General features: G+C 35.6%; 1 protein-coding gene across 1 annotated transcript; it reads right to left on the bottom strand.

Annotated features, from left to right (window-relative positions):
• Positions 1 to 626: 626 nt before the first annotated feature.
• LOC113452313 (vomeronasal type-2 receptor 26-like) lies at positions 627 to 18,541 on the bottom strand. The gene is made up of 6 exons (XM_087917273.1): positions 18,249 to 18,541; positions 6,079 to 6,370; positions 4,762 to 5,625; positions 2,723 to 2,950; positions 2,430 to 2,556; positions 627 to 1,537 (listed from the first exon to the last, which is right to left on the bottom strand). Exons 1-6 carry the CDS (start codon positions 18,539 to 18,541, stop codon positions 627 to 629), a joined length of 2,715 nt encoding a protein of 904 aa, XP_087773399.1.
• Positions 18,542 to 18,906: the final 365 nt, after the last annotated feature.

Here is an 18,906-nt window from a genome sequence, read left to right as displayed (position 1 = left end):
AACAACACATGACATACTGCACCATGTCATCATTTATTTTAACAAAACAAAATGGAGAAGACATTTTGAAGAGAGATTTCTTAAGTGACTTTCAGTGATGTAATTGATGTCTTCTACCAAATAGTTGCTGAAGCTACAAATGACCTATATTAAAATAGGTTTCATTTTCATTTCATTTTCTTATTTAAAGAAAATTAGAATTTCATATGTGGAAATGATAGACAAGCTATTTATATCTTCTAAGACAGTTTTGTAATCCTTTTTCTTTTGATAAATTAAAAGATACAGTAAGCCCCATTTATTATTTAATTAACTCTTACTTGATAATATCCATCCCATTTAAACTCAATTCCTTGGAAAAATATATCTCACATGATACAATAAAAATCTCCCCTTTTATGACCCTGTAATAGCATAGTTCAGGTTAGAGTCAGGGTGACTGAATGGAGCTGAGCATTTATTGGCCAGATGTCCTTCCTGACACTACACAGAGTTCATGGCAGATATTTTTTTCTTTGCATCTTAGGCAAGTAGTATCTTCCACTACCTAAGATTGAACTTTCAATCTTCTGAGTGGGAGGTATGCATCTTCACCAAAAGGCCACCATGCCACTCTTTCACAAGGTTCAATAACCTTGTTGTTTCTTGGTGTTTAGTTGTTTCTTGGTGTTTAGTTCTGGCTTCAGCACAATGATGAAACATTTTGGAAAGAAGATGCATCCCAATAACCCAGCACTGGAGGACAAAATGGAGAAGATCTCCACAGCCACCATAGCTTTTCCAGTGGTACTCTCATAGGTTGGAACAAAAGAGATCCACACACTGCAGAAAGCCAACATGCTAAATGTGATGAACTTGGCTTCATTAAAGGTGTCAGGTAAATTACAGGCAAAGAAAGCCACAATAAAGCTGACAATAGCCAAGAAGCCCAGATAGCCCAGGACACAATAAAACATGAAGATGGAGCCTACATTGCATTGCAAAATCATGATTTCTGTAAGGGAATTCACGTCTAACTCAGGGAATGGAGGTGATGTTGCCAGCCACAGAATGCAAAGACCTGCTTGAAAAAAGAAACAAGAAAGGATAATGAAAATAGCCAATTTTTTCCCCACCCATTTTCTCATTGAAGAACCTGGCTTAGTAGCCATAAAAGCTACAACCACAGTAATAGTTGTAGCTAACACACAAGAAACAGAAGCTGAGAAGATGATGCTGAATGCTGGTTGACGGAGAAGGCAGGTTACTTTCCCTGGCTGACCAAGGAATAACAAGGAAGAGAGAAAGCAGAGCAGAAGGGCAATGAGTAGTGTGTAAGAGAGGTCCCGGTTATTGGCCTTGACAATGGGAGTATCTCTACGCTTAAGGAAAATTCCGAGCACGCTGATTATCATGAAGGAAAAGGAAACAGCAGCTGAGGCCAGACTGATCCCTAAAGGTTCTTCAATGGACAGGAAACTCATTGTTTTGTTAAGGCATTGAACTTGCTCCTTGCTTGGATACTGATCTTCAGGACATTTGAAACAATCTTCTGTATCTGGATAAAAAGATAAAAAAGAAACTCATTTACTTTCTTTTTCCCATTTCTTTCTCAAATGTTCTATGCTATTGTTTGAAGAGTAACATTCCTTCCAATCTGACTTGGCTATACCTGTGTTCCAAGCAGAACTTCTGAAATTTACAAAATTAGGAACGTTAAAGCAAAATTAATCTTTTTTCATCAAATCTCTTTCAAGTCTTTGCTGGATTGACTGTTTACTGTTAAGGAACATGTAATGCTGAAAACAGACATAGTTATTGAAAATGATGCATCAATAACAGGAGTGTCAAACAGGGCTGCATCAGGGTTGTTTTGACCTCGAGGGACCAGGGTGGGTGTGGTGCGGGTGGGTGTGGTGATAGTAGGTGTAGCAAGGGTTGGTGTGGCCAATTCGACACCCCTCATATTGGGGGCACCTTTGGTGGCCATGTGCTAAGTTAGGACTTCCCTCAGACCCTCCCTCACTCTCATTATCATCTCCTTCCTTCCTTTTCTTTTTTCCTTCCCACTTCATCTTCCTTTCCTCTTCCTTCCCCTCTTTTCTTATTTTTCCTTCCTGGCTCTCTTCCCATCTTCCTTTCTTTTTCTTTGTCTTTTCTCTTTTCCTTTCTCTTTTCCTGTCCCTTCTTGCATGCTCAAATGCAAATGGGGAAAATTTCTCCTTTTGTTTTTTAGTTTGTTTTGCTAGCTCTCTGTAGCGAAAAAGGAGCCTGGGAAGGTTCTGTGCACCCCCCGGGCTTTGTATTTAACCATGATGGCCTCCTGCAGCCCTCTGTCAGTGAAAAAGGAGCTCATGGCCCTCCCAAGCTCCATTTTTACTGGCAGAGGCACTACAGGCCAATTTCTTTGCAGCCAGTGTCTTCAAAAATTTGAGGATTTTAAAACTGACCTATCTTGCTTGAAATCTTCCCCCATGGACATGGAACACAGTCATAGCAGCAAAAAATGTTCTCTTCAGATTTCATTTTCCAATATCCAGGGTGACAGTGTTCATTACACAGAGAAACTGGAAGAACCTATTCATAACATGAAAAACAAATGCAGAGGTAATTTGTACATTGTTAAGCTTTGTCATCAGCTGACAATACAGTAAATTAGTCATCCTATAAAGAGAACCATGGCCAGCAGAGATTGGTTGGAGACATTTTAATTGAAATCTTTTCCTTTCAAGAATACCTGTACCTGTTCAAAACCTTTGTGCCATTCAATCATATCTTCATTAATAATCAATTCATTTACATCCAGAGCATTGGGATCTAATCTTCCAACTTTCACTCTCTGAATGGAATTGTTTGAAAAAATGATCACGTTGACAACATCAAATCCTCCTGCAATTTCCATCTTTTCATTAAAGAACACTATTTCTCCTGCTGAGTTATTGAAAGAAGTGCTTTGAAGAAATGGGTGCAGCTACTTGAAAAAAAGAAGAAACAGAAGAAGTTTAAATAATAGAGGGATAAAACATTCTATGATACATTTACCCTTTCTTCCCAAATTTCTTTATGCAGCTTCATATGATAAATGCCAAGAATTATCATGGCGATAGTTACTATGTACAGTAATGAGCACAATGCTTTCCATTTTCATGGATAGAAGAAATGTATTACTGGGAATAGTAGTTCGCATGTTCTTCTTGGTAGAAAGTTGAATGTAACCTAGTGTTAGCATTTACTGAGTGCAGAAGAACAGTATTTTCCTTGTGTGTTTACCATTTATTGATATTATTAAATCATACCTATTTGAATGATGAGGGATGCAGTGGTTCAGTGGCTAAGATGCTGAGCTTGTCAGTCAGAAAGATCGGCAGTTCAAATCCCTAGCACCACTTAATGGAGTGAGCTCCTGTTACTTGTCCCAGGTTCTGCCAAGCTAGCAGTTCAAAAGTAAAAATGCAAGTAGAAAAATAGAGGCCACTTTGGTTGGAAGGTTACAGTGCTCCATGTGCCTTCAGCATTTAGTCATGCCAACCACATGACCACAGAGATGTCTTTGGACAGCACTGACTCTTCTACTTTGTAATGGAGATGAGCATCACCCCCTAGAGCCAGAAATGACTAGCAGATATGTACAAGGGGAACCTTTACCTTTACCTTATTTGAGTGATACATTGTGTCATTTTAATAGAATAACAGAATATCAAAGTTGGAAGGATTCTTGGAATATTCCCATCCAACTCCTGTACATATAGAAGACCCTATACCATTCCAGACAAGTGGCTGTCCAGTCTCTTCTTACATGACTCTAGTGATGGAGCATTCATAATACCTGAAGGCACGCTGACCCACTGGTTAATCGTTGAAATTTCTTTTTGGTTCTAGATTGCTTCTCTCCATGAATAGTTTCCATCCATTGTTTCTTTTCCTGCCTTCACATGCTTTAGAAAATAGGTTGACTCCCTCTCCTTTGTGGCAGCCCTTGGTACATTGGTACACTGCTATCATGTCACCCCTAGTTCTTCTTTTACTACACAAGACAAACCAAATTCCTGATATCATACTTCATATGTTTTAGCCTCCAGCACCGAAATCATCGTTGTTGCTCTTTTCTGCACTATGTTCATAGACACTACATCTTTTTTTATATAATATGGTGATCAAAAATGGATGCAGTATTCTAAAAGTGGTCATAGTAAGGCTTTATAAAGTGAGATTAATACTTTTATGTGATTCTGTTCATCTGTGAATGTAATCTAGGACTGCATTGGCTTTTCTGGCTGCTGTTGCACACTGCTGACTCATATTTAAATGATTGCATACTAAGAGTTCAAGATCCTTTTCATAGTTAATAATATTGAGCCAGGTCTCATCTGATCTATATCTATATATTTGATTTCCATTTCATGCTTAAAATGTAAAAATCTTACTTTTCTCTACACTGAATTTTATTTTGTTAGGGCCCAATGTACAAGTCTGTCAAGATGCATTTAGATCTGCAAATTTGATGAGTTTCTCTTCTATTTCCCCATCTAAATTGTTTACAAAGAATTTGAAGAGTACTGGACTTAAAACAGAACATTGGGGTACTCGCTGCTTCTTTCCTTCCCTCTAGATGCAGTTTAGTTGGGGACTATACATTGAGCATGATTTGCCAGTCAGTTACAAATCTATCTGGTGGTAATGCTGTTTATCCCATTTTTTTTAGCTTACCAAGAAGTTAGTTGTGGTTATTTTGTGATCCAAATAATTTTCTAGTAAAATTTTCAGAGTTTCTGGGCACTTTACCTTAAAAGGTGACAGATCTGTAAGTTCTGGGATTTTATCCACCAATATTTTTCTCTGACTGCATTCTTTTGATAGTAAGGCTTGCAAAGAATGAGCCACAGCATAGATACCATTATAAATGCTATAACTATGACCTGTCATTTTCATTTCAAAGAGGGGTCCAGGAAGACTGTCTAGATTCTCCTTTCCGGTGCATTTCTCCATGTCCATTGCTGGTATTTCTGAATTAGACAAAAAACAGTCAAATGCTTGTTCCCAAAAATCCTTTAGAAATCCATCTCTTTGTCTCCTAAAAGGTTTTATGGACTTCAGAAATTCTTTGAATGCTAGAACTTCACCTGAATGTATCTGAAAAGAAATGGCCCCATCAAACAATTGGAGATTCCAAGTCTTTAGACTTCCTGTGAGTATCATGTCAACTTGACTTGTTGTGACCCATACTTTTCTAAGTAATACATTTAATTTATCTTCAGGATTACCTAAAAATATGGGTGATATGAGCCAGGGAATTGTATAAGACTCTCCATAGAGAATAAATACATTTGCTTTAATGTCTGTGAGATGTATATACAAACTTTTCATTTTATAGCTAAATATGTGGAGGTCATCCAAAGGAAGCAGCAGGGGGATTCTTTCTATGAAGGCTGGACAGATTCCATGCTGGGAAAGCATCTCCTTTAGCTTCTTCAAAAAGTGTTCTCCACTCTCATTTTCAACAGCAAAGAGCCCAACCCATTTCCATCCAAAATGTTGAAGCAATCGGATAATCCCAATGTATACAGGACCCTCATTTGGTGCCATTAAATAAAAAGGAGATAAGCTACTGACACAAAATTCTTTGGGGGGAAAGGATCCATATGGCAGCTAAAAGAAAACAAAAGAATATTCACCAGAGGATTTTGATAATGTGTTTTGTTTTGTCTGTTCCTCTTCAAGAATTGGTTTAAAACCTAGTCACATTTATTTGTTTGTTTGCTAATTATTTCATATGTCATGTTTCTAGACTGCCCATATACCTTACCATTTAAAAAAGAGTTACAATATAACATTGTGAGAATTGTGAGAATGCAGTTCAATTTCAGCAGCTGTCATCATTTTTTTCTAAGTGGAACATGATCAAACACCAGCAGGTTTAAATTCATCTTCACCAGTGCAAGCTAATACTGGTATTTTATTTTCAATCTCTTGTTAAGTATGGAATCAGATACCTTCCGATCATGTTTTTGTGGGGATAAACACATGAGAATATATACTTAAGAAGGTTCTGATTTTTTAACTAATTTAGACAAATAAAAATCCCCTCATCTCTGGACCCACCTGTGGAATTTTGTAGAACTCTACAATTTCTGCCATATGGGATGAAGTATCTGATCCAAGTCCTCCAATGATGGCCATGAGATTTTTCTGAAGTCCACATCTGTAGTTGGGCATAAATCTATCTGATTTGAAAAGTAAGTCCAGGGTGGTTCGATAAGTCAGCCTTGCATCATAGTAGCTGTCATAGATATGGAACCCAAGACTAATATTGGGTAAGATTTCTGGATTCTCATTGATTTTCTTGACAGCAAAGACCAAAGAAAGGACATGTTGATAGAATTTTGTGATCAGACTGCAAATAAAAAAGTCTTTTAGAAAATAATTTTGCAGTAAATAAATTAGTTGATCATCAAGAATAGCCATGTGTACCTGTGATTAGAATTAAATTAAATAAAGTTACATTCCTTTTATATTGCTTCAAAATATCATGGTTCAAATTTTCTCATGCATTATACACTGTATCATGGATGCTATTCATTTACAAATACACTACTTAATATTTTTGGGATTTCTATTAATGACCAATGAGAAAGATTATGTGCCCTGTTTTATATAGAGAGAACTAAAATGATTCCACTTCTTTATTTTTTTAAACATCATTTAAAGGATGTTTCTCTGGATGAAACAATTTGCACTCATGTTTTTAGATGCGGAGAAAGCATTTGATAACTTACATTGGCACTTCTTAATACAAAAAATCTATAACATGAGTCTGGGCACTAAATTCGAGAACATTATCACAACAATTTACAATACCCAACAAGCCAATATACTAATCAATGGTGAACAAACAGGCCCATTAAGCATTGAAAAGGGCGTTAGACAGGGTTGCCCTCTCTCACCCCTCTTATTTATATTTGCTTTAGAATCACTGTTAACGTGGATAAGACAAAACTGTGAAATCCAAGGAGTTAGGGTCAAAGCAGAGGAATATAAACTACAGGCGTTTGCAGACGATATGGTTTTTTTCCTAGAGGAACCCATGGAAAAAGGACATAACCTAATAAAAGAACTAGAACAATTTGGTTCAGTAGCAGGATTAAAGATTAATAGAAATAAGACAAAATTACTGACTAAAAATCTAACAGAGAATCAGAGGAAAGAATTAGAAAAAACCATGGGGATACAGGCAACAAAAAAGGTCAAATATTTAGGCATATGGTTAACACCACATAGTAAATCGCTCAAAGAGAATAATTATGATAAATTGTTACAGCAAATTAAGAAAGATCTAGAATCTTGGAATAAGTTGCAGCTTTCTCTACTGGGCAGGATTGCCACGATCAAAATGAACATCCTACCAAAACTCCTTTACTTATTCCAGACAATCCCAATAAAATTACCAAAAAATTTTTTTGAAGATATAAATAAGGTAACTCTTAAATTTATTTGGCAAGGGAAAAAAGCTAGAATCAATATTAAGGCTTTACAAGATGCAAAAAGTAGAGGTGGGCTAGCGCTCCCAAACTGGGAATTATATTATTGGGCAGCCAACTTATTATGGTTAAAAGACTGGGTCAATTTACTGAATAAAGAACTTTAGTCTTGGAAGGGCACGACCTTCAGAGAGGATGGCACGCATTTCTATGGGATGTGGGGAAAAGTAAACAGTCGTATTTTCATAGACATCTTATTAGAGATTCATTATTAACTAATTGGAAAAAAATATGCAAAAAACATTATTCAAAAATTCCGATTTGGCTTTCAACAATGGAGGCAATGGTTCATCCCAACAATTTGGATATAACAAAAACGACTAAATATAACGATTTATTAGACCCTTTAGGAATATTAAGAACTCGACAGGACTTACAGGAACAGGGATTTAAAATTGACCAGTGGTTATATATACAAATCCATAGCAGATACAAACAAGATATCAAAGAGTTTGGAATCTATAACAAATCACAATATTTAGATAAAATCTTATTAGGATCAAATAAAAAGAATATCTCCAAATTCTATAAATATTTATTGGAGGTAGAATTAGAGCAAGAGATAGTGAAAGGGAACATGATAATGTGGAGTAGGAATATTGGAAGAAGCATTACATTAACAGAATGGGAAAAGATCTGGAATAGAAACATCAAAATTACGAAATCCGCGGCGTACAAAGAAAATATGTATAAAATGTTATATAGATGGCACCTACCCCCTTCGAGGTTAGCGAAAATGAACCCAAACACTAGTCCAAAATGTTGGAAATGTAAAAGCATAGAAGGAACCTACTTTCATATGTGGTGGTCTTCCAAAGAAGCCCAGAAATACTGGCAAAAAATCAGAAAATGGTTGGAGGAGATAACCAAAGAACAAATCGAATACAAACCAGAGTTCTTCCTACTAGGGATCTCTGATAAACATTTACCTAAAAAGATGAAATATGTAACAATTCATATTCTAATTGCGGCCAGATTAGCATTTGCCTAGTGCTGGAAATCATCCTATATACCTATAGAACAAATGGTCATCCAGAAAATATGTGACTGTGCAGAAATGGACAAATTAACTATAGCATTTAAAAATAAAGAGTCTTCAACAATTTATGATAATTGGAATTCGTGGTATAATTGGTTATTTCAGAGATAAACTGTTTAATGAACAATGGGTAATTTAAGCATAGATATTGATAAGATGTGTGTATTTAAAGTAAGGTAGGAGAATTGGATCTTGCAGACTGTCAAAAAGGATATCTGTCTGTTTTTAAATGTTTTTTTTTCTCTTCCATTTCTTTGTCTCTTTCTTTCTTTTATATCTCTTTTTCTCTTCTTTTTTCGGTTCGCAAGACCGAGCGTTTTTTTTCTTTTTTCTTTTTCTCCCCCTGTTTTATATGTAATGTCAATATGTTTTTAATTGTAAATTCAATAAAATTTATTCAAAAAATAAATAAATAAAGGATTAAACATCCTTTAAACATCCTGTTAGACATTATTTTTCCTCCATTTCCTCTTCCTTCTTTGTTTATCTGGTAATTGGGAAAAACAGTTTCCCCATTCTATACTTATTTTATGTAATAGGAAGCCCATATGTTTGAACATTTTCTTCTTACATTATGAATTCCCACTTTCATTTATTTATATTCTTGGTATTGTGGAATCCGGGGTGCTGAGTTTCATTGTTTCCTTTCAGATATTTTGCTACCCAAGAAAATAACATATTTAGTGCTTTGAAATGCTCTTCAGAACACTAAAGTTATTACCTAACCAAGTAACAAAATATCTGCAAACAACAACAACAACAACAACCAAGGTCACAGAAGACAAAGGATAGCACAGTTGAATCTGAGCTACATATGTTATTCTCTATTAATAATTTAGGTATTCCTTGGGCATTCAAATTCATGTTTGTATCACTTTTTTTTGAAAATAGAAAAAATATTTCAAAATAAATAAATATTCTCCCATTAGTACAGAATGGTTTGAAATCTCAAAAAATTCAGTAAATGTTGGTCTATGTTATAATTTCAGCTGCCTTCTTTCAGACCATTGTAAGTAAAATAAAAACTGATGTGGACATTGAGACAAGCTTTGAATAAACAAGTAATCATTTCAGGGAACAATGTGTAGGATCTGCTTACTTTGAAAATCCATGTAACTCCTGAAATGGATGTCGTTGAAATAAATGTTCATTGAAGGGATAGAGGTTTTGTGAAACTACCCCTCCAATAAGCAGGTCGCCTGGATGGTACCATTCATGTAGAATAGGAAAAGGATCAATCTTTGGACAGTTGAGTGTATTCACTTTGATCACTGGAAACACCAGAAAGAATAATACATCAATAGCCCAAAAATCTTCTAAAAGAGGCCTCCAACATATCAACCCACACCAATGGATCTGACTTAACATACTAGATTTTCCCAACACACTTCCTAAGAGAAAAACATCAATCTAACCTTTAACTTCCATGGAGATATAGACATTTGTTTGGATAATGACTGAGATTTCTACAAGTTAAATCTGAAATTGGTCTGATCAAAGAAAGAACAGATGTTGGAGTAAATGAACCCAATAGTCCTGTTAACTCTGTCCCCTTCCCACCACCCCAAGTTCTTCATGGGACCAGGATCAATTTATAACCTTTTTCATCCATGCTTTCTAGTTTTCACTGCTTTCTGGAAAATCTCTGGAGCTTTAAGCAGGTAAATACATTACAGCAATTTGGACTCTTCAAGGAAAAGTTAATTATCTACTAAGACTATTTCCTGTAAGTGACTTTAAAAAAAAACCCAGAAAATTGTTAATTGCTCATCCAAGAAACTGCTTCCTCCACTTTCAGAAATAAAAGTAATTTTAAAAATCAGACTTTACACACACACACATAGACACTTACACACAAATGTATACACACAAATACACACAGATTTGTTCTTGTGATATCGGATAATGGTAAATTAATCTGTATGTAATGTACACATACACACACACATGCACACACAAACACACACAGAGAGGGGTGGGCTACTGGGGGTTCTCAGCCCTTAACTAAGATTCTGTGCAGTTCAGAGAACCCCCCAAATCCCCACCGCCCACCCTTCCCCTCTCAGGAGTCCCCAGGCAGCCCATTTTGGATGCAGGTAAGAGCAGGGCATGTGCAGAGGCTGGTTGAGGGCAAAAACCGGGCCTCCTGGAGGCTTCATTTCCAGCCTCCAGAGAGCCTCCAGTGCCTGGGAAGGCCATTTTTGCCTCCTGGAGGCTTGAGTAAAGCCTCTGGAGCCCCCCCTCCACACACCATGCTGCAGGAGGCTGACTAGGCCATGCCCACCATGACCACTCCCACCCGGCAACTGTGCAGAGAACCTGTTGCTAAAATTTTTGAAGCCCATCCATCCACGTGTGTGTGTGTGTGTGTGTGTGTGTGTGGTGTGTGTGTGTGCATATACATATATGTGTGTGTGAGAGAGAGAGTGTGTGTTATAGATATATGTGTGTGTGTGTGTGTGTGTGTGTGTGTGTTGTGGGGAGAGAGAGACAAAAATAGAGATTACAACCATCAACTTGATCCTTTCCACTGCTACTGTTGTGTAATGGAAAATGTGAATTTGAGAATGAGGGAAAGAGATGCTGCTTATGAAAGGATTAGATAAGAGATCCAGGAACCCCTAGGGGCTTAATGGTCAGAAAAAGAAAAACTGAAAAAGGACCCACCCTAATGAATCAAACAGTTAAAAATGGCAGTGGGAAGTTTACTTTAGACCTTTAAATATACAAGATTTTGCTAATGTAGCCTTATAATAAAGTAAAATTAGTTCATCCACTTATTTTACTTTGGGGGGGGGGACTAAGAGCTGATGCCCTTGAGCTCCCCCAGGATTCAGTGAAGCTGAGATATTTTCTTTAATCTTTGCTCATAGAGGCCACTCGTGTCTGAGAGTGGAGCATGAAATATATCCAACCAGTTGCTAAAAAGTGATATAAAAAAATCAAGATTCTCGTATTCTTCAAATTGAGGCAATGAATTGTAATATTTCCCTTGTTTATTTATTTTTTTATTATTTAGTTTTTATTTATTTATTTTATTTGGTTTGTCAATTGCTTACAAGCAACTGGGCAGAGAACCTCTTCCTAAAATTTTCGAATAAGTAAAAACATAGTTATGAATACATGGATACATATAAGAAAAATAAAAGAAACAATAGGTCAGGGACGATAGGCATGTTGGTGCACTTATGCATGCCCCCTACAGACCTCTTAGGAAAGGGGTGAGGTCAATAGTAGAAAGTCTACGGTTAAAGTTTTTGGGGTTTGGGGAAGAAACCACAGAGTCAGGTAGAATATTCCAAATATTGATCACTCTGTTGCTGAAGTCATATTTTCTGCAATCAAGTTTGGTGCGATTAACCTTGAGTTTGTATCTATTGTTAGCTCTTGTATTGTTATGGTTGAAGCTGAAGTATTCACTGACAGGTAGGACATTGTAATGTATGATTTTATATACTATACTTAGATCGGACCAAAGGAGGTGTAGTTCTAGGTTTTCTAGGTCTAGAATTTCAAGACTTGTGGCATAAGGTATTCTGCAATAAGTAAAGGAGTAGAGAACACTTCTTATGAAATTTTTCTGGACTTTCCCTACTGTATTAATATCAGATACATAATTTGTGATCCAGACGGATGAGCTGTATTCGAGTATTGGTCTAGCAAATGTTTTGTATGCTCTAGTTAGTAGAGTGATATTACAGAGGAAAAGCTACATAGGATTAGGTTAAGAACTCTTAATGCCTTTTTGGCTATGTAGTTACAGTGGGCTGTAGCACTTAGATCATTAGAAATGAGTACTCCAAGATCCTTGACAGAGTTTGGATAATCAATAAGGTCTTGACTATTCAGCTTGTATTTTATTTTCTGATATTTTTTTTGCCAATATGTAAGAGCATTTATTTCTTGAGATACAAAATTGCCATTTGTTTGACCATTCTGATACATAGTCAATGTCTTTCTGAAGGATAGCAGTATTGACTGTGGTGTTGAATAGCTTTACATCATCAGCAAAGAGAACACAGTTGCTCTTAATATGATCACAGAGATCATTTATGTAGAGTATGAAGAGAGTTGGTCCTAAAACACTGCTCTGGGGGACACCACTGTTGACAGGTACAGAATTTGATAGGACACTCCCAATTTTGATCATTTGTTGTCTGTTTGACAGGAATGTTTCTATGCAGTTCGCAGGTGTCCAGAGATACCATAAGATTTTAGTTTTAGTAGTTTTCTCATGTACCACTGAATCAAAGGCTTTACAGAAGTCTATGTAGATTACATCTATTACTTTTCCCTGATCAAGTTGTGTAGTCCATATGTTTTTGCAGTGTAAGAGTTGCAGATTGCAGGATATTTTTTTTCTGAAACCAAATTGTTTATTTGTAGGTTGTTTGTCTCTAAGTGGAGGATAATGGATTGGTTAATAATTGATTCCATGACTTTACAGGAGTTGCAGTATAAAGAGATTGGTCTATGATTTTCAACTAGTCTGGGGTCTCCCTTTTGAATATGGGGGTGACCGTGGTTAATGACCATAGTTTTGGGAAGGAGCTGGTTCTGAAGGATTTTTCAAAGATTATGCTTAGAGGTTTGGCTATGGCAGTGGATAACTTTTTAAAGAAGTAGTCACATATTCTGTCCGGTCCAATAGTTAGAGATAGTTTTAGATTGCGTAGTGCTTTTTCAACATTGTCTTCTGTAAAATCGATATGTATTAGATCATTGTAGTTGTCTGTGGTTCGACTAGGAAATACTGGGCACTATCCATTGCTGTTGACAAATACTGAGTGAAAGAATGTGTTAAAGAGGTTGGCTTTAATGGTGTAATCATTGCAGTCTTTACCATTAGGTCCTCTCAGGGGTGGGATGGACCTTGAGTCTTTTAGTTTGTTGTTTACAAAATTGTAGAAAGTGTGGGTGGAATTGGTGCATATTAGGTTTTCCTCTTGTTTAATGTGATAATTGGTGCATTCAGTCTTTATCTGGTGGCATAAATTTTTGTATTGGCTTTTGAAGCTGGCAACATGACCAGATTTGTTTTTCTGCCAAAGTGATCTCTTTTGGAATGAAGCTTCCTTATTGTTATGGGTAATCTGTTTTTTTTGGGGGGGTTGTTATTGGTACATATAGTTTGATGACTCTTTTGACTTCAGGTAAAAATATGTTGTAATGGTCTTCTACAGCATATCATCCAGTGAATAGAAATTGCCAATCAAGGGATGAGAGATTGTTGTGTATAAGATCATAGTTGTCTTTTTTGAAATTATAATTGGGGATCACATAGTTGTGTTGATTTTTTTAAAACAATTTTTATTAATTTTACAATTAAAAAAAACCTCTACAACATATACACAAATAACACAGCCAAGAAAGGCCAGCAGAAGAGAAAGAGGGAAACACGAAAAAGAAGGAAAAAGGAAGAAAAAGAAAAAAGAGAAGGTGAACAATTAAAAACTTCTTCCTTTTTGACAGTTTGTAAGATCTTTTCTTCTTAAGTTATATTGTATACACACATCTTATCGGTATCTATATTTGAATTACCCTTGACTAAGTTTATCTTATGCACAATCTATCTTTGATTTAACCAATTATACCAGGAATTCCAGTTATTGTAATGTATTGAGGACTCTTTGTTTTTTAAGGCTAGCATTAATTTGTCCATTTCTGCGCAGTCTAAGATTTTCTGAATAATCATCTATTCAGTGGGGGTACAGGGTAGTTTCCAGCACTGAGCAAATGCTAACCTGGCCACTGTTAAGATAAGTATAATTATGTATTTCGTCTTTTTTGATAATTGTTTGTTAAAAATCCCTAAAAGGAAAGACTCTGGTTTATATTCGATTTGTTCTTCGGTTATCTCCTCCAGCCATTTCCTGATTCTTTGCCAATAATTCTGGGTTTCCTTACATGACCACCACATGTGGAAAAAAGTTCCATCTATGCTTCTGCATTTCCAGCATTTTGGACTCGTGCTGGGGTGCATCTTCACCAACCTCGAAGGGGGAAGGTGCCATCTATAAAACATTTTGTATGCATTTTCTTTGTAAGCTGCCAATTTTGTGATCTTGTTATTTCTGTTCCAAATCCTTTCCCATTCTGTTAGTGCAATACTCCATCCAATATTCTTGCTCCAGGCTATCATATTTCCTTTGACTATCTTTTGTTCTAATTCTACTTCCAGTAAGTATTTATAAAATTTGGTTATATTTTTTTTGTTTGATCCTAATAAAATTTTATCTAAGTGCTGAGGTTTGTTATAAATTCCAAAATCTTTTTTGTCTTGTTTATATCTACTGTGTATTTGAAGGTAAGCTCAATAATCAATTTTAAATCCTCGTTCTTGTAATTCTTGTCATGTTTCCAGATTTCCTTGTGAGTCTAATAAGTCTTTATATTTGATCATTTTTGAGATATCCAAATTGTTGGGGTGAACCATTGCCTCCATTGTTGATAGCCAAATTGGTACTTTAGATAGTGTTTTTTCCTTACTTTTTTACAGTTAGTTAATAGAGAATCCCTAATAACGTGTCTATGAAAATATGACAGCTTGGGTTTCCCCGCATCCCATAAGAAAGCGTACCAACCTCTCTGCAAATCATGACCCTCTAATCAGAGTGTTCTTTTATTAAGTTCACCCAATCTTTTAGCCATAATAAGGTGGCTGCTGTATAATATAATTCCCAATTTGGAAGTGCAAAACCCCCTCTACTCTTCTGATCTTGTAATGCCTTTACATTAATTCTAGCTTTCTTTCCCTGCCAAATGAATTTGAGTGTTATCTTATTTAGTTCTTCAAAAAAAAATTATGTAATTTGATTGGGATTGTCTGAAATAGGTATAGGAATTTAGAATACACATTTTAATCGAAGCAATCCTGCCCAGTAAAGAAAGCTGCAACTTGCTCCAGGTTTATAAATCATTCTTTACTTGTTGGAGTAATTTGTCATAATTATTCTCTTTAAGTGATTTGCATTGTGGTGTTAGCCAAATTCCTAGGTATTTGACTTTCTTTGTTACCTGTATCCCCACCCTTGCCTCTAATTCTTTTTTCTGATCTTCTGTTAGGTTTTTGGTCATTAATATTGTTTTTTTTATTATTGATTTTAAGTCCTGCAACTGCGCCGAATCGGTCTAATTCTTTTATTAAATTGTGTCCTTTTTCTATTGGTTCTTTCAAAAAGAAGACCATGTCATCAGCAAACGCTTGTAGTTTGTATTCTTTTGATTTGATCTTCAATCCTTTAATTTCAGAATTATGCCTAATGTGTGTTAAAAGTGATTCTAGATCAAATATAAAGAGAAGAGGTGAGAGAGGGCAACTCTGTCTAACACCTTTTTCTATTTTTATTGGACCTGTTTGTTCCCCATTTATTAATATATTGGCCTGTTGTGTGTCGTAAATTGTTGTTATGATGTTTTCAAATTTAGTGCCAAGACTCATGTTGTAAATTTTTTGAATTAGAAAGTGCCAATTTAAATTATCAATGCTTTTTCTGCATCTAGAAACATAAGTGCTTCATAAAATTCTAAGACATCTATGACTGTTCTTAAGTTGTTCTTTATTTGTCGAGATGGGAGGAACCATTTTGGTCTTCATGAATATGTGGGTTTAAAACTTGTTTTAATCTATTAGCTATAATGAAGGAGAATAATTTATAATCAGTGAGATTGGTCTGTAATTATTAATATATCTGTGGTCAGCATCCTCCTTCTGGATCAGCGAAATCAATGCTCCCCTCCACGATTCTGGCATCTTAGCTGCTAGAAGTACCTCACTGAACACTTCCATCATCAGCGGTCCTATTAGCTCCATAGTTACTTTATATAATTCTGCCGGAATCCCATCTGGTCCTGGAGATTTGTTATTACTTTGATTCTCTATTGCTGACTTCAATTCAGACCATGTAATGTCTTTATTTAGTAATTCTGTCCATTCCTCTCCAATTACTTTGTCATTCGTTTCCACTAAATAGTTTCTTATTTTATCCTCGTTAACTTCTTCCTTTTTATATAATTTTTCAAAGTATTTATGAGTAATATCTTTTTTCTTCTCTATCTCGTGTTGTAAATCACCCTTCTCATCCATTAATTGGTGTATCAATCTCTTTTCTTTCCCTTTTTTAAGTTTGTGGGATAATCATCTTCCTGGTTTATTTGCATACTCAAAATAAATTTGTTTAGTCATTTTCAGATTTATTTCCATTTTTTCTTGTTGAAATAGGTTCAATTTATGTTTAGTTGTTATTAATTGATTTTGTATTTTTTGGTTCCTTAATTTGTTGTTGTAATTTGTTTTGTTGGGCATATTTTCTTTTATTTCTCATGGGATTATAAGAGATTGTTATTCCTCTTATGATTGCCTTCATTGTATCCCAGATATTTTGTTTTGAGGTTGCTTCATTGTCCTTTTCCTTTAGGAAATAATTTAATTCCTCTTTCAACTTATTAATATACTCTTCTTCACTTATTAAATGAGTGTTTAGAGTCCACCTTTTCTTTGATTTTCTCCTGCCTCTCCAAATTATTTGAATTGGCTTATGGTCGGCCCATTCATTTTGTAAAATTTCGATTTCTTTTATTTCATTTGCCAATTCCCCATTCATCCAGGCCATGTCTATTCTTGTCCATATTTTATGCGGGTTAGAGTAATGTGTAAATCGTTTATCTTCTGGGTTTAATTTTCTCCATAAATCTACTAAATTTAATTCTTTCATCATATCCTTACAAGACTTAGAGAATTCTCTTTTCCCTTTTTTGTTCTTACTCGCATTACTATGGTCTTTTTGATAGTCAGCAATAGAATTAAAGTCGCCTATCATACAGATGTTCCTTTTTTCAAAACCTATTATTTTTTGGTGTAGATCTTTAACAAATTTTCCTTGTTCTTCATTTGGAGCATAAATTGCTACCAATAAAAATGTAATAAAATTAATCAAAATTTGTACAACCAGGGTTCTTCCTTCCGGGTCTGACCAAATTAAATCCACTTTTAAGTCATCTTTCACATATATTGCAATTCCTTTTTTAAAAATGTTTATCTGCTGGTGCCATGAATAGCTTCCCTAGTTTCGGGCAAATTAAATATCTTTCATCATTTTTCCTAATATGTGTTTCTTGTAAGCATATTATATTAGCGTTTTGTTTAGTTAGTTTGGTTAATATCCTTTTCCTTTTAGATGTTGAGTTTAGGCCATTTATGTTGATAGAAAGGAGTTTCTTTCCTTCCTCCATTTAACTAAGTCTGTTTAGCTTTTTGTCTTGTAATAATTCGGCTCTCTTCTTGTGGTTGTTGTGGGATTGGTTCTTCTCTCTCTTGATGTGGGTTGTCGTTCCCTTGGTTTTTTGCGGGGGGTCCTTCTTTTTTGTTTCTATAGCGATTTCGGTCTTCCTGCAGATTACTTTTGTTTTCCTCCTTTGTGTTTTGCTCATCCATGCCTGCTAACTGTCCGTGGAAGTCTTGTGCCTATTCCAAAGAGTCTATTTTAATTTTTCTTTCTTTCCATGTTATTAGCATCCCTTCCGGGATTAACCATTTGAATGGGATTCCTTTTTTGTTTAAATAGTTTGCTAGAAATTTGTAATCTTGTCTTATGAACCTCACTTTTCTTGGGATTTGCTTAAGGATCATAATCTCTTTGCCCTAGTATGTTATTGTTTCATCTCTTGACATTCTGAGTATTACAACTCTCACACACCTTCTTGTGAAGCAGATGTGAATCTCTCTTGGACAATTGTGGTGTCTTGCATAACTACTGCTGACCCTATAAACCTCATCGAATTCCTTGAGTAGATCATCTTTCTCTTTCTCTAACAGTTCGGCCAATAATCCTGCCATTAGCTGCTCTAATTCTTCATTTTTCAATTCCTCCATGTTCTGAAATCTCAGATATGCCGCTGCTTTATCTATTTCTAGATGGACCAGGGAATCTTCCGTTTCTCTAGTTACATTTTTTAATTCTTTGTCTATCCTTTCTAGATTCTTCTCCATTCGTCCTGTCCTTACCTCTATTTCTTTTATCATTGTTTCATTTTTTTCCATAGCCTGTTGCATTTGTCCCAATCTTATCCTCTACTTTAAGTATACCTGCTTTCATCTCCGCTTTTAGCTTTCCCATCTCTTCCTTTAATTCACTGATGTCCGCTCTAGTTTCGTTATGGTTCTTAATCATTATTTCTTCCATTTTGGACATTGATTCTTGCAAAGATAGTAGAGTGGCTTGTATATTAGCATTGGAAATGTTGGGTTGTTTTTCTCCTGTTAAAGATTCTTCAATAGTTTTTTGAATTGTTGGTGAAGCTGATGTCAAAATGGTCGTTAAGGTCGGGGTAGTCTTCCTTCCCGTTTTCAGGGCC

Source organism: Pseudonaja textilis, chromosome Z (assembly GCF_049901715.1).
Source record: "Pseudonaja textilis isolate UNSWEBS1 chromosome Z, rPseTex1.2, whole genome shotgun sequence".
NCBI lineage: Eukaryota > Metazoa > Chordata > Lepidosauria > Squamata > Elapidae > Pseudonaja > Pseudonaja textilis.
The sequence above is the reverse complement of the archived record's forward strand: the minus strand, read 5'-3'. Positions and strand labels throughout refer to the sequence as shown.